The sequence below is a fragment of the Dendrobates tinctorius genome, unplaced genomic scaffold (genome assembly GCF_039654945.1).
Source record: "Dendrobates tinctorius isolate UK_male_01 unplaced genomic scaffold, ASM3965494v1 ptg000016l, whole genome shotgun sequence".
NCBI classification, from domain to species: domain Eukaryota; kingdom Metazoa; phylum Chordata; class Amphibia; order Anura; family Dendrobatidae; genus Dendrobates; species Dendrobates tinctorius.
In genome coordinates this window covers 51,617,183-51,633,463 of record NW_027361684.1, presented here as the reverse complement: position 1 = coordinate 51,633,463, position 16,281 = coordinate 51,617,183, and the positions used below count along the sequence as shown (strand labels likewise).

Sequence of the window (16,281 nt, the reverse complement as noted above, 5' to 3'; positions counted from 1 at the left end):
TGCAGGATGCATATCTGCATATTCCGATATTTCCCCCACACCAGAGGTTCCTGCGATTTGCGATCGGAGGACGACATTTCCAATTTGTGGCTCTGCCCTTCGGTTTAGCCACTGCCCCCAGAGTCTTTACAAAGATAATGGCGGTGGTTATGGCCATCCTGCATGCACGGGGCATAACGGTGTTACCTTACCTGGACGACCTTTTGGTAAAGGGGCCGTCGTTTCAGGAGTGCCAGGACAATGTCAGTATCACTCTGGATACCCTGGCCCGTCTGGGCTGGTTGATCAATCGGAGCAAGTCGTCCTTGGTTCCAGCCCAAAGAATCGTGTTCCTAGGCATGATTTTCGACACCTCCCGGGGGCTGGTGATCCTCCCTCAGGACAAGGCGCGAAAAATCAAGCAAGGGGTACGGAACCTTCTACAGCCGGGCACCAGATCCATCCGGTACGGCATGAGTGTGTTGGGCAGAATGGTGGCGGCGATGGAAGCAATCCCGTTTGCCCAGTTCCATCTCCGTCCGCTTCAGCATGCGCTCTTGTCAGCATGGGACCGGAGGCTGCTGTCTCTCAGTCATCGGTGCAAGTTGTCTCCGCTGGTCCGACGTTCACTCCGGTGGTGGACTCGCGACTCGTCTCTGGTCCAGGGGAAACCCTTTCCCCCGGAACAATGGTTGGTGGTGATGACCGATGCAAGCCTGCAAGGTTGGGGAGCAGTTTTCCAGAGTCACACAGCCCAGGGGCGGTGGTCCATTCAGGAGATAGTTCTCCCGATCAACATTCTGCAGATACGGGCAATACGATTGGCCCTGCAACATTTCCAGTGTTTCCTGAGACACCGGCCAGTGCGCATCCAGTCGGACAATGCTACAGCAGTAGCATATGTCAACCATCAAGGGGGCACGCGCAGCCAGGCAGCCATGCGCGAGGTCGGGCTGGTACTGCGTTGGGCAGAGAAGAACCGCGTGGTAATTTCAGCGGTGCACATTCCAGGAGTCGAAAACTGGGCGGCAGATTTTCTCAGCCGACAGGGGGTCGCGGCAGGGGAATGGTCCCTGCACCCCGAGATCTTTCAGCAGATCTGCCAACGGTGGGGGACACCAGACGTGGACCTTATGGCATCCAGAGAGAATGCCAAAGTACAAAGGTTTGTCGCTCGATCCCTCGATCCGCAGGCAATCGCAGCAGACGCTCTGGTGCTCCCGTGGAGCCAGTTTCGTCTCCCGTACTTGTTCCCCCCGCTGCCGCTGCTTCCAAGAGTTATCAGGAAAATAAGGAGAGAGAAGGTTCCAGCAATTCTGCTGGCCCCAGACTGGCCCCGGCGGGCCTGGTATGCAGATCTGGTTCAACTAGTGGTGGACGTACCCTGGCGTCTTCCAGATCGGCCGGACTTACTGTCCCAGGGGCCGATCTGCCATCCGAACTTAGGGGCCCTGTGTTTGACGGCGTGGCCATTGAATCTTGGCTGTTAACACAGGCAGGATTCAGGCGCGATGTGGCGGCCACGATGGTGAGTGCCCGAAAGCCTTCCTCGGCGAGAGTATATCATCGAACTTGGGAAGTTTTTTTCCGTTGGTGTAGGGATCGTGAAGTGGCTCCTCTGGTTTTTTCGATCCCCAACGTACTGGCTTTTCTACAGGCAGGGCTGGACGCAGGGTTGGCTCCGAGTTCGCTCAGAACGCAAATCTCGGCCCTGTCGGTGCTTTTCCAACGAAAAGTCGCTTCCGTCTGGCAGGTTAGGACGTTTATGCAGGGGGTCGCACATTTAGTACCCCCCTATAAAGCGCCGACGGAATCATGGGACCTGAACTTGGTGCTCAGGGCCCTTCAGGAGGCTCCTTTCGAACCATTGCAAGAGGTCTCCTTACCTTACCTGTCCAGAAAGGTCGTTTTTCTAGTAGCTATAACGTCTATTAGGCGGGTTTCGGAATTGGCGGCCTTATCTTGTAAACCGCCGTTCCTGACCTTTTATAAAGATAAGGTAGTTTTAAGGCCAGCTCCTCCCTTCTTGCCGAAGGTTGTGTCTGCATTTCATATCAACGAAGACATTGTCTTACCCTCATTTTGCCCGGCACCGGTGCACAGGGTAGAAAAGGCTTTGCACACCCTGGATCTGGTAAGAGCTCTTAGAAGGTATGTGACAAGGACAGCGCCATTCCGCCAGATAGACTCTCTATTCGTGGTTCCAGAGGGGCGGCGGAAGGGGCTCGCTGCGTCCAGAGCGACTTTGGCCAGATGGGTTCGCCTGACGGTCCAAGAATCTTATCAAATCAGTGGCACGCCTGTTCCGGCAGGGATCAAGGCTCACTCGGCACGGGCAGTGGGTGCCTCATGGGCACTGCGACACCAGGCTTCAGCGGAGCAGGTGTGCAAAGCAGCTACCTGGTCCAGTTTGCATACGTTTGTCAAACATTATAACGTACATACCCAGGCATCCTCGGATGCAAGCCTGGGAAGAAAGATTCTCCAGGCAGCAGTTGCGCACCTCTAATCAGGGGCGCAAATTAGCATGGATTGGGTGAGCTAAGATCCCGCCCAGAGGACTGCTTTAGAACGTCCCACAGTCTCTGTGTCCCCCAATGAGACGAAGGAGAAACATGGATTTTTGTGAGTACTCACCGTAAAATCCTTTTCTCCGAGACGCTCATTGGGGGACACAGCACCCACCCTATCAGCCAGTTGGCATTTACTTATTTTGAGTTATACAAATCCTTGTACAAGGTTTAGGGTGGCCCCTTTTTCAGACATATAGTTTCTTTCCTGAGTTTAAGGCGCGTTCTCCTACTGCTTATGCACTAAACTGAGTTACGCCCGGCCTAGGGGCGAGGGTGTATGCGGCGGAGGAGGAGCTAACTCTTTTTTTGTACACTTAGTGTCGGCCTCCAGACGGCAGAAGCACACACCCACAGTCTCTGTGTCCCCCAATGAGCGTCTCGGAGAAAAGGATTTTACGGTGAGTACTCACAAAAATCCATGTTTTTCACTTGTTTTGTGCAGCTGTCAGTGGAAAAGTAGCAGCACATGCTCGTTTTTCCTCGCAATTACTTCTTTGGGGGTTCTGAAAATAGATGAGCAGCAGGCTGAGACCTACCTGGTTCCTGAGATAGATGGCTTTTATCCATATACCATCAGACATTTATAGTATATCCTGTGAGTACACCATAAATGTCTGATGGGATTGGCTAGCAACTGGAGAATGAAAATTTTAACCATGGCTTTTTTCTTTCCATGTAAAGTTAGGTGAAAAAGTGTTTGCCCCATTCCTAATTTCCTATTCTTTTGCGTGTTTGTCACACTTAAATCTTTCAGATCACCAAACAAATATAAATATTAGACAAAGATAACACAAGTAACAAAAAATGGAGTTTTTAAATGAAGGTTTTTATTATTGAGGGGAAAAAAAATCCAAACCTACAGTTATTGGTGTTTTTTTTGTTACGAGCCTAAGAGCTGTTTTGCCCGGCGCAGACCTCTGCTGGCACAGAGCAGTAATGGACTGCTCCTACCGGCGGCCCCTGGTGATGTCATGTCGACAGAGCAACTGCTTCACTTTTCACTTCTGCTCTGTTGACGGGGAGTAACTACCGATGTCATGCTTCTGGAGCAGCAGCTCTCACTTCTTCCGGGTGCATGTGATTTGTCTGAAGGCGGGAGAATGAAGCATGTGACATGACAATGTAGTGCGATCCCCGGGACAGCCAGTGCCGACACCGCTGGAATGGTGCCGGCGCGGAAATTGGGTATAAGTGTTATTGTAGTAAGTGTTATTATTTTACAAGAGGAAAGCAAAGGAATTGAGAAAGGGTTGTTCAAGAAGTGGGCAATCACTTTAAGAGATAATGATGAGTTTGGAGGTGGAGAGAGTGGTTTATAAGTGGAGAAAGAAGCAAATCTATTAGCTGTAGTAGAAAGTATCTTATATTCTTTTGTATTATTGATGTTTGCAAAAAAGAGATGTCTGAAAACCCCTCCAGGCCGTGTTCTTCTTATAACTAAGCTTCCTACAGTGCAGGAAATCCCCTGTGAGCAGCGGATCACCAATTCCCATTCCTCGACCGACCTGATAAGTTTGCTACAATGTATCAGTGTAGGAAAATAATGGGGATAGACTGGAGTAATTTTTCATGAATCCTAAAAATAAGACACTGAAGCAAAAAGTATATTCATAAGTCGCAGAACTTTTCACTTCACAATCATGATTCTTATTGTCGTATTTTTTTTTTTTTTACAAAAATTGTTCACTTTTTTGTGTTCACTGAATGACCTCTTTTTAATATAAGCCATGTGAAGTCTCGTTTTAGTAAAGGATTGTGCACCCCCTCTATAACTTGCCAGTATCGAGGGCTAATATACATACATTTCCCCCCACCGCAGGTTCAGCATGGGTATGGTGTTTGGTATCCTCGCCATGTTCGGATCCATGATTCTCCTGGGGAGAACGCTGCTGCAGACTTTAAATCAGATGATGACTGATACCCCCGGACCGCAAAATGATCGCATGCTCCAAGTTGTGGTCAGTACTAATTATATACAGCTAAAGCAGTCATAGCATACTGTGAATGGAGCTAGTCCCGTACAGTGGGCAGCTTGTTATAGACCAGGAGAAGCTGAGCAGATTGTACATGTCTGTAGGAAAAGAGTCAGGATCACGCAAAATGTTTTCTTTTAAACTTCGGCGCATTTTGGGTTTAGGAGTCCAGTGAGTGTTCCTACTTGGGGACTAACAACTATCTCTGCATTGTTATATAGAGAGGGATGTCAATCATGGAGTAAGACAGCCCACGCTACTCAGATCTAGACTCTATCTACGAAATAAGCTATTAGTTCTTCTTAATCAATTACCACAAATCAATAACTGTTTGTTGAGATGAGTTGTTAGAAATTAAAATATCATTAAAATTGTCTTTTATCTGTGACATTTCTGTAATGTTATTGACATTTCACATGTTTGCTATTACCATTATTGATTACTGTAAAGAGGCATTCACATGGCAAGATAATGGTGAACGAGAGTTGTTAAAGGGAATCTGTCACCCTTTTTTTGCCCTATTGGCTGCCGGCATAGACATCGGGGGCTTATCTACAGCATTCTATAATGCTGTAGATAAGCCCCCGATGTAACCTGAAAGAGAAGAAAAACACGTTATATTATACTCACCGAGATGGGCGGTCCGGTCTGGCGCCTCCCTTCTTCATGCGATGACGTCCTCTTCTCCTGTCCTGTAATCGCTCCGGCGTAGGCGCACTACTCTGCCCTGTTGAGGGCAGAGCAGAATTGTGCAGTGTGCAGGCGCCAGACCTCTCCCGACGCCTGCGCACTGCAGGACTCTGCTCTGCCCTCAACAGGGCAGAGCAGTGGGATGGCGCCTGAGCCATCACAGAACGGGAGAAGAGGACGTCATCGCATGAAGAAGGGAGGCGCCGGACCGGACTACCACACCCATCGGACCGGACCGCCCACCTCGGTGAATATAATATAACGTGTTTTTCTTCTCTTTCAGGTTACATCGGGGCTTATCTACAGCATTACAGAATGCTGTAGATAAGCCCCCGATGTCTATGCCGGCAGCTGAAAAGCCAAAAAAAGGGTGACAGATTCCCTTTAAAAGGAACCTGTCAGCAGGATTGTGCACAGTAACCTACAGACAGTGTCAGGTCTATGCTGTTACACTGATTACAATGATACCTGGGTTGATTAAATCCATTTTCTCTTTGTTGTTTAATCTTTATTTTTAGTCTTGAGTTAATGATATGCGTGTGCCATGGGGTGGCCTGTGGGGGGGCTTCATTAGCTATTCATCAGTATGGCTTCTTTCAGGTCAATGATCCCTCAGTGACCTGCCCCATAGTTTACATAATGAAGGATATTTAGCCGTATTGGAAAAAGAAAATCTTCTGCAGGCAGGCGCCAGCGGTGGCACCTCCACTGCAGCATAATCGCATGTGTACTGTGTATATAATTAATATGTTTGAGGTTATCCTGATATTAAAATAAAAAATTCCATTTGAAAATGGCACCTGTGCAGTAGCAGCTATCGGTAATCCAATAGCTGCTACTGCACAGGCGGTGCGATCTTGTTAGAGGGAAAAAAAATTCCTTTTTTAAAACAAAAAAAAGGCATTGGGTCCCTTTTGACAGCCAGCCAGGCTAGAGCAGACAGCTGGAGACTAGTATTCTCAGGCTGGTAAGGGGTCATGGATATTGCCCCCCCAGCCTAAAAATAGCAGCCTGCAGCCGCCCAGAAAAGGCGAATGTTGTAAATGCGCAAATTCTGGCGCTTTGCCCGTCTCATGCCAGTTGACCTGTAGCGGCGGCAAGTGGGGTTCATATTTGTGGGGTTGATGTCACCTTTGTCTTGTCAGGTGAGATCAAGCCCACGGCTTAGTAATGGAGAGGCGTCTATAAGACACCTATCCATTATTAATCTTATGGTTATATGGTAAATAAACGCACAACCAGTGATCATAGAGAAATAGAAACATAGAAGATTGACAGCAGAAAAAGAAGCTCCACAATGATCATACACTGATCCAAGACACTGATTACATCAGTACCATTTTTTCACGTACGTGTTTAAACGTGAACATGTGAATGAGGCCTAAGTGTAAATCCAGGCATTAAAGGGTGTCGGTCCACTTCACTAATAAATCAGCACTAGTGTGGTGTAGGGCACCAAAAGTAAAGTGAAATCACAACTTTGTGGCTGTTCAAAGAGCCACGAAAAGTACTTTTATCTCATATGCCAATGAGATAGCGAGTTCCCGTTGAGTGGTCCTGAGGGCATTCAGGCTGTAATCCACTGTACAGAGCAATATGCATAATGAGGTCTACAGCCTCTAAGCACCACTATACAGAGCAATATGCATAATGAGGTGTACAGCCTCTAAGCACCACTGTACAGAGCAATATGCATAATGAGATCTACAGCCTCTAAGCACCACTATACAGAGCAGCATGCATAATGAGATCTACAGCCTCTAAGCATCACTGTACAGCGCAATATGCATAATGAGGTCTACAGCCTTCAAGCACCATTGTACAGAGCAATATGCATAATGAGGTATACAGCCTCTAAGCATCACTATACAGCGCAATATGCATAATGAGGTCTACAGCCTCTAAGCACCATTGTACAGAGCAATATGCATAATGAGGTCTACATTCTCTAAGCATCACTGTACAGCGCAATATGCATAATGAGATCTACAGCCTCTAAGCACCATTGTACAGAGCAATATGCATAATGAGGTCTACAGCCTCTAAGCACCACTGTTCAGAGCAATACGCATAATGAGATCTACAGCCTCTAAGCATCACTATACAGAGCAGCATGCATAATGAGGTCTACAGCCTCTAAGCATCACTGTACAACGCAATATGCATAATGAGGTCTACAGCCTCTAAGCACCACTGTACAGTGCAATATGCATAATGAGGTCTACAGCCTCTAAGCACCACTGTACAGAGCAATATGCATAATGAGGTCTACAGCCTCTAAGCATCACTGTACAGAGCAGCATGCATAATGAGGTCTACAGCCTCTAAGCACCATTGTAAAGAGCAATATGCATAATGAGGTCTACAGCCTCTAAGCACCATTGTACAGAGCAATATGCATAATGAGGTCTACAGCCTCTAAGCACCACTGTACAGAGCAATATGCATAATGAGGTCTACAGCCTCTAAGCACCACTATACAGAGCAATATGCATAATGAGGTCTACAGCCTCTAAGCATCACTGTACAGAGCAGCATGCATAATGAGGTCTACAGCCTCTAAGCACCATTGTAAAGAGCAATATGCATAATGAGCTCTACAGCCTCTAAGCACCATTGTACAGAGCAATATGCATAATGAGATCTACAGCCTCTAAGCACCACTATAAATAGCAGCCATAGTTTCAAATTATGTCCAGACACAAATGCACAAAAGGATTCAGCAGGTCCCCCATGATATATGCAGAGGCAGCTTGCATAGCCCCACTATTACATCAGACGGGCTGCCAATACCATATGTGCACCCACAGGACAAACACCCCACATTATCTAGCCACCACTGATGGGTGGAGAACCTGGGCTTCCTCTCCCACAGCTCTCCGGCTTTCCACTCGCCTTTTTTGAGAGAGGAGTGATAAGATCCTGTTGGGACAGTTGTCCTCAATGTAAAAAAAAAAAGTGTCTCCTGTAAAAAACAAACACAAAAAGTCCATGCATTATATATATAAAAAAAAAACAATAGCCACATGCATGTGCATTAGGGTGTGTAGTTATATAAAAAGGTTTATTCTTCTGAATTTCTGCGATGGCCTACAATGTATCATTGGGCCGTATCTAAATTTTGAAAGTAGAATTTCCATCTTCCAGTGATTATCTGGGAAATCTCTGGCTTCATTTGACAACACCTTAACCGAGCATCCCTCTCACTTCCGCTCTGCTCTGTCGAAGGGGTGACATCATACTGATGGAGAGCCGGGTCCCCACAGTCAGACAGCGGCTGTCAGTTAGTATGACGTCGGCAGTTATGCCTTTTCGACAGAGCAGACTGGAGGCGAAGGAGTTACGCTACCGACGTGAGGTGACCAGAAGAAGATGAATTGCCGGCAGGAGTGGTCCATTAGGTCACGTGCACGCATTCATTATTTTACCTCAGTATTTTACCTCAGTATTTATAAGCCAAAACCTGGAGTGGAACAATCGGAGGAAAAGTATAATAGAGACACGTCACCACTTCTGTATTTATCACCCACTCCTGGTTGTGGCTTACAGATACTGAGGTAAAATACTGAGCGTGGCCTTACTGCTCTGAGCCGCAGAGATCGGCGCTGGCAGTACAGCCAGGAAGTTAGCCGCTACTTGCCAGTAAGTTCTTAGCCCAATAGCTAAAAAACCAAAGTCCTGGACAATGCCAATAACTGTAAAATACCTCCATATATTTTAGATCATATATTAGCCTAAAAAATGGCACACACCGACATATTTGATATCATTGTAATCAGAAAAAATACAGGAATACATTTCCAGACATACATAAGGACATCAAAATTGTACTTATTTATTGATGTACATGAAATTGAAGAACTTTTTTTTGTAAGATGTATGGAAAAAAACCTCAGAAAAGAATAATTCTAACATATATGTTACCAAAAGAAAGCCAAAACAATACCAAGCTTATGGGGCTCCATACAATGGTTGGCAGGGGTTAATGTGGCAGCTGGCCACTATATTTTTCGTCCAGGCCATGTGTATATTACTACAGACTGATGCACGTAACATAATCGGCCTCCTACATGAGGGCTGCCCGTGGCCCCCCATTTGTCCGTGCAGCTGCCGCGCGCTGTATGTTGTGTGTCTATGGAGCTCATATTTTGGATTTTGTCTCCATGACTTGAACAGGTGCCTGGTGTAAACCTGCCCATCAGCCAGCTGACATACTTCTTCTCCGCGATCCTCCTCAGCGGCGTCATACATGAGGTCGGGCACGGAGTGGCAGCCGTCAGGTAATCCGATCGTCCTCTTTCTATGTCTGGCACTGTCAAAGCTGCGTTATTTATTCACATTAAAATTTAAAAGCTATAACTGCCAGCAACATACGAGGGCGGGAATATTTATACCTGGCCATGCAGAGTAAGGCTAGTTTCACATTAGCGTCTTTTTGCGCAGCGCATCGTGCGCTTAAAAAACGCAAAGAAAAACGCAAAACAAACGCGCGTTTTTTTAACGTCATGCGCACGCTGATGTGTCAAAAAAATGCAGCGTTGCTTGCGTTTTACATGCGATTTTGCATGCGTTTGCGTTTTTTTATGCACATGCGTTTTTAAGTGTGACATTTTTTCCATTGTCTAGAGAACATTCTAGACTTGTTTCACTCAAAAACGCATGCGCAAAAAAACGCAACTGTGCGCAAGACCATGCACACGCATGCGTTCCCATAGACTTCAATGTGTTGTTTTTGCGCATTCCGTGCGCAAGCGTGCGCATGTGTTTTTTTGCCGAGACAGGGCGCACCAAAAAATGCAACATGTTGCGTCTGGCGCGCCTGGCGCAAAAGACAAAAAAACGCATGCGCACGAAAACGCAAGTGTGCGCAAGACCATGCGCACGTCATGTTAAACATAGGTGCGCAGTGCGCATGATGCGCTGCGCACAAAAGCGCAAATGTGAAACCAGCCTAAAAGATGTCTCTGATCATCCTCTATTACAGTATTCTAATTTTCTTTTATGTTTAGACATTTTCTGAGAAATGGTGAATAAGAAATGTTAATTGAGACTCTAGTTAGAGAGTAACTAAACTTTTATTTATTTTTTTTAATAATTTTGTCCATCATGGAAAGTTTGAAAACTTATCAAATAACTTTATCAGCAGATTTGTCTACATTCTTGTAAACAATTGCTTGTAAGTTACGTCCAAACCCCTGCTTTTCCCCTGTTTATTTTCCTTCCTTCAGCGGCATTGATACCAGAACCTACTCATTTGGAGTACAGATTATGGCAGTGAAAAGCTCAGCACTGGTCTCCTCCTCAGAGTTCTGCTTATTAAAACAATCTTCTGCAGCAGCTTATCCCCAGAGATGGTGAGACACAAATGCTGTCCCCTTCACTGCCATCAGCTGTACTCCAAACGAGCACATTCTGATTTATTGCAGCTCTGGGATTTACATAAAAAATGGGGAAACACAGAAAATGTGGTAAAAAGAACAACAGTCCCCTCTAGTACCAGTGCCAACACTCATGTGGTCCACGCCTGCCTTTATCTGCTTTCCGGCACTGATGGCGCACAATACATACACGTGACTGCTGCAGCCAAATATTAGCTTAGTGGTGCACAAAACCATATAGGCCAACGGTTGGCTGCAGCAGTCATGTATGTACAGCATACCATCGCTGCAGCTCAGGAGACAGACTGGCAGAGAGCAGCAGGACATCGACAATCAATCAACCAGGGATTAATGAAGCAAATATTTCTTTATTTTATCACATGTGCTAACTTACTAAAATCCTGGCTACCCCTTTTAAAAAATAGTGACGCATTTCCCATAGATTTCAGTTCCCATATTTAATCAGGAGGGCAGCCATCTTGCCTAAATTACTACTCTAAGCTGTGAGCATCAGTAAATATATTTGCTTTACAGCAGCCAAATGGGCAACCTCATTTCAGAAAACTCCAAAACAAGCCATTAATTTTTATTGGAGTTGGTGCGAGTCTATTCACAGGACTGTGTCCATCAGCCACATCAGTAATCTATTGGAAGAAGAGCCACGGATGCTGTCAGGTTAGAGGTGGTCCTTAAGGCTCCATCCAGTGGCCAAGGTTACAGATGTGGCTGATGGGACTGTGTCTTCTGAATCGATTCACACTAACTTTAATTTATGTGGTACAGTGCTGAGAGCAAGTTCTGTAACCTGTGTGGAGTCCATTATGCATGGTGTGAGAGGTGTCAGTGGTGGTGTGAGAGGTGTCACTGGTGAGATAGGTGTCAGTGGTGGTGTGAGAGGTGTCACTGGTGAGATAAGAGGTGTCAGTGGTGGTGTGAGAGGTGTCACTGGTGAGGTAAGAGGTGTCAGTGGAGGTGAGAGGTGTCAGTGGAGGTGAGAGGTGTCAGTGGAGGTGAGAGGTGTCAGTGGAGGTGAGAGGTGTCAGTGGTGGTGTGAGAGGTGTCAGGGGTGAGGTGAGAGGTGTCAGTGGTGAGGTGTCAGTGGTGATGTGAGCGGTGTCAGTGGTGATGTGAGCGGTGTCAGTGGTGATGTGAGAGGTGTCAGTGGTGTTGTGAGATGTGTCATTGGTGGTGTGAGATTTGTTGGTGGTGTGAGTGGTGTCAGTGGTGGTGTGAGATGTGTCATTGGTGGTGTGAGATTTGTTGGTGGTGTGAGTGGTGTCCGTGGTGGTGTGAGCGGTGTCAGTGGTGGTGTGAGCGGTGTCAGTGGTGGTGTGAGAGGTGTCAGTGGTGAGGTGAGAGGTGTCAGTGGTGAGGTGAGCGGTGTCAGTGGTGAGGTGAGCGGTGTCAGTGATGAGGTGAGCGGTGTCAGTGGTGAGGTGAGCGGTGTCAGTGGTGAGGTGAGCGGTGTCTGTGGTGAGGTGAGCGGTGTCTGTGGTGGTGTGAATGGTGGTGTGAGAGGTGTCTGGTGGTGTGAATGGTGGTGTGAGAGGTGTCAGTGGTGGTGTGAGAGGTGTCAGTGGTGAGGTGAGCGGTGTCAGTGGTGAGGTGAGCGGTGTCAGTGGTGAGGTGAGCGGTGTCAGTGGTGAGGTGAGCGGTGTCTGTGGTGGTGTGAATGGTGGTGTGAGAGGTGTCTGGTGGTGTGAATGGTGGTGTGAGAGGTGTCAGTGGTGGTGTGAGAGGTGTCAGTGGTGAGGTGAGCGGTGTCAGTGGTGATGTGAGCGGTGTCTGTGGTGGTGTGAGAGGTGTCAGTGGTGAGGTGAGCGGTGTCAGTGGTGAGGTGAGAGGTGTCTGGTGGTGTGAATGGTGGTGTGAGAGGTGTCAGTGGTGAGGTGAGCGGTGTCAGTGGTGAGAGGTGTCAGTGGTGGTGTGAATGGTGGTGTGAGAGATGTCCGTGGTGGTGTGAGAGATGTCCGTGGTGGTGTGAGAGGTGTCAGTGGTGGTGTGAGAGGTGTCAGTGGTGGTGTGAGAGGTGTCAGTGGTGAGGTGAGCGGTGTCAGTGGTGAGGTGAGCGGTGTCAGTGGTGAGGTGAGCGGTGTCAGTGGTGATGTGAGCGGTGTCTGTGGTGGTGTGAGAGGTGTCAGTGGTGAGGTGAGCGGTGTCAGTGGTGAGGTGAGAGGTGTCTGGTGGTGTGAATGGTGGTGTGAGAGGTGTCAGTGGTGAGGTGAGCGGTGTCAGTGGTGAGAGGTGTCAGTGGTGGTGTGAATGGTGGTATGGTGGTGTGAGAGATGTCCGTGGTGGTGTGAGAGGTGTCAGTGGTGGTGTGAGAGGTGTCAGTGGTGGTGTGAGTGGTGGTGTGAGAGGTGTCAGTGGTGGTGTGAGAGGTGTCAGTGGTGGTGTGAGTGGTGGTGTGAGAGGTGTCAGTGGTGGTGTGAGAGGTGTCAGTGGTGATGTGAGAGGTGTGAGAGGTGTCAGTGGTGGTGTGAGAGGTGTCAGTGGTGGTGTGAGAGGTGTCAGTGGTGGTGTGAGTGGTGGTGTGAGAGGTGTCAGTGGTGGTGTGAGTGGTGGTGTGAGAGGTGTCAGTGGTGGTGTGAGAGGTGTCAGTGGTGATGTGAGAGGTGTGAGAGGTGTCAGTGGTGGTGTGAGAGGTGTCAGTGGTGGTGTGAGTGGTGGTGTGAGAGGTGTCAGTGGTGATTTGAGAGGTGTCAGTGGTGATGTGAGAGGTGTCAGTGGTGATGTGAGAGGTGTCAGTGGTGGTGTGAGAGGTGTCAGTGGTGGTGTGAGAGGTGTCAGAGGTGGTGTGAGAGGTGTCAGTGGTGTTGTCTAATCTGCCTCCATCTTTATTATAAAGGTGGTACCTGTCCTAGAATTTATCTCTTTAGCCATTCATGAATCATCTGCGCTAGCGGTGACGGAGCCTCAGATGCTGGAGGCCACGTCCGAGGCTCCGTCACGGAATGACGGCACATCGCGAACACGCGCCGCTTTACTGCATGCGTTGCGATGCGCCCGACAATGGAGGGCAATGGCAGTGTTAACGGACTGCGTTACACCGCGTTATGCCGCTGTGTAACGCAGTCCATCTGACGGACTGCCGAGACGCAGTGTGAACCCAGCGTTGGTGATACCTCGCCGGAATCTGGGTCTCAGCCCTTACATCATGCTGCTCACAGATTACATAGCAAAAACCTGCTGACAGATTCCCTTTTAACAGTGCTATAAGTGTGTGCGTGGCTATGGCTCCTGGAGGTTTTAAGATGTACCTCAGTTAGCTATGACCTATTTCTGTCACCGGATTGATGTTACTTTTGTATCCGCAGGGAAACCGTGCGCTTTAATGGGTTTGGCATGTTCATATTTGTGGTGTACCCCGGGGCATTTGTTGATCTTTTCACCACTCACCTGCAGCTGATTTCCCCCGTTCAGCAGTTGCGGATATTTTGTGCAGGTAAGTGACCTTCATTCGTCTCTATAAGTTATTGCTATCATTGGGGGGATGTCGCCTGCTGCTCCTGAGGGTGAGGAGGGGGAATTTCTGTTTATAATTGGAAGGCACATATTTCAGACTCATGCCGTCCCTTAATGCCATAACGTCTCACAACATAGCACGTTTCCTAGATGAAAAGAAATTCTTCATCCCAGCCGCCTCACTTTTTTTAAATAAATTTGGTATGTGGAGTATTTGCCTTTGCCTCCGCCCTTTGCTTTTCTGTAGGCACTCAGCGTAGGACTGTAGGGTACGGCCGTCCTACGGCTGAGTGCCATGGAAGATGTTAGTGAAGGTTAGGAGAATTTATGAGCTCAGAGCTCATATTGTTATGAGGAAGCCATTTTTTCATCAGGCCATGCACTTGTTCTGCCAACAGCTGCTTGTTCCCACTCCCCCCATACACATTATGTGTTCCTAATGGAGAGGAGGAGTAAGCGTCTTATGGGAACAAAAGCTTCGCCATTCAAAATAAAATTCAAAATGTGTGACCCTTATTTCCCACCGCGACTAATATCGGGAAGAGTTGGGACACCCCATATACATTATATAGTTGGCATGTCCTGAAATTGGCACCTTCTGGATAAGGGACCCTAATGCGAAGGTTAACCCTTTTGTGACTATGCCCATCCATCCCTGAAAGCCTAGAGTAAAATGCCGCAGAAATAACGTGAGCTGTGTAATCATTATGCATTTTACTAAATTTATAGTAATCTTATGCATATAAGCCATTCCTTAGAGGTTTTCCGGGCATAGTGATATTCTGCAGAGACCTTTTCTTTTAATCAGATAACAGTCAACATACACTGCTCAAAAAATAAAGGGAATACTTAAAAAACACAATGTAACAACAAGTCAATGTGAAATCTACCTGTCTGTTTATGAAGCAAGACCGATTGTGAATCAATTTCTCCTGCTGTTGTGCGAATGGAACAGACAACAGGTAGAAATGATAGGCAATTAGCAAGGTAACCCCTATAAAGAAGAGGTGCCGCAGAGGGTGACCAGAGACCATTTCTCTGTTTTCATCCTTTTTGGCTGTTGTTTTGGTCACTTTTGCATTTTGTCATTGCTGTTGCCCCTAGAGGTATCTACAGAAACATGAGGCAGTGTCTACAAACCATAGAAGTTGCTCAGGTAATGCAGCTCATCCAGGATGGCACATCAATGCGAGCAGTGGCAAGAAGGGTAGCTGTGTCTGTCAGCACAGTGTCCAGAGTATGGAGCAAATATGAAGGGTCATGCCAGTACACCAGAAGGCGTGGAGGGGGGCCATAGGCAGACAACAACCCAGCAGCAGGACAGCTACCTCCTCATTTATGCAAGGAGGAACAAGAGGAGCAGTGCCAGAACCCTGCAAAATGACCTCCAGCAGGCCTCTAATATCCATGTGTCTGCTAAAACTGTCAGAAACAGACTCCATGAGGGTGGTATGAGGGCCCAATGTCCACAAGTGGGTGTTAAGCTTACAGCCTAACACCATGTAAGGTGATTGGCATTTGCCAGAGAACACCAAGATTGGCAGATTCAACATCGGCGCCCTGAGCTCTTCAAATTTCTGAAATGACCCCCTTTTTTGATTCACATGTTCCTCAAGGCGTATAGTGTTGTTTAACCCTCTTTTTACCTCTCCAACAACGTAAGAGTTAGGATTCTTCCAGTATGAAGCTATACTTCTCCAGGTCTGATGTAGTATACACACAATAGCCAGCCGGTGACTTTCCCTCACAGGTATTTGAGTTATGTAACCAAAAACACAAGTGAAAGGAATCTGACAACCGTACAACGAGTCTATAAGCTCTGTCGTGTCCCTCCAGTGCCTCCGAAGACATGGACAGTTCCACATTAGATGTACACTCCCTGACAGAAGTTATGTCGCTTACCATGTTCTATAAATAAAAGCTTATAACGTATAAATTATTCTTTTGAAAGCTGAAACCCTCCAAAATGTGGTTTAGGTTAAGAAAATAAATTGGCATAAATGCAGAAATATTGATCATTTAATGGACACAGAATGGTCAGATTTTGGCAAGACAAAAGTTTTGTCGCCCACAGAAAGTAATGTGATGTTCAAATAAATTAACTTAAAATACAAATATACAGTTGTGGCCAAAAGTATTGACACCCTTGCAATTCTGTCAGATAATACTCAGTTTCTTCCTGAAAATGATTGCAAACACAAATTCTTTGGTATTATTATCTTC

At 47.1% G+C, this 16,281-nt stretch overlaps 1 protein-coding gene across 4 annotated transcripts in view; it reads left to right on the top strand.

The window, feature by feature from the left end:
• Positions 1–16,281, top strand: part of MBTPS2 (membrane bound transcription factor peptidase, site 2) — a 102,678-nt gene that overhangs the window by 13,941 nt on the left and 72,456 nt on the right. For all 4 annotated transcript variants that reach the window (XM_073565841.1, XM_073565842.1, XM_073565839.1 and 1 more), the window contains 3 exons: positions 4,372–4,510; positions 9,392–9,495; positions 13,911–14,038. In XM_073565841.1, coding sequence (XP_073421942.1) covers positions 4,372–4,510; positions 9,392–9,495; positions 13,911–14,038 — 371 coding nt within the window. The remainder of the gene's footprint in view (positions 1–4,371; positions 4,511–9,391; positions 9,496–13,910; positions 14,039–16,281) is intronic.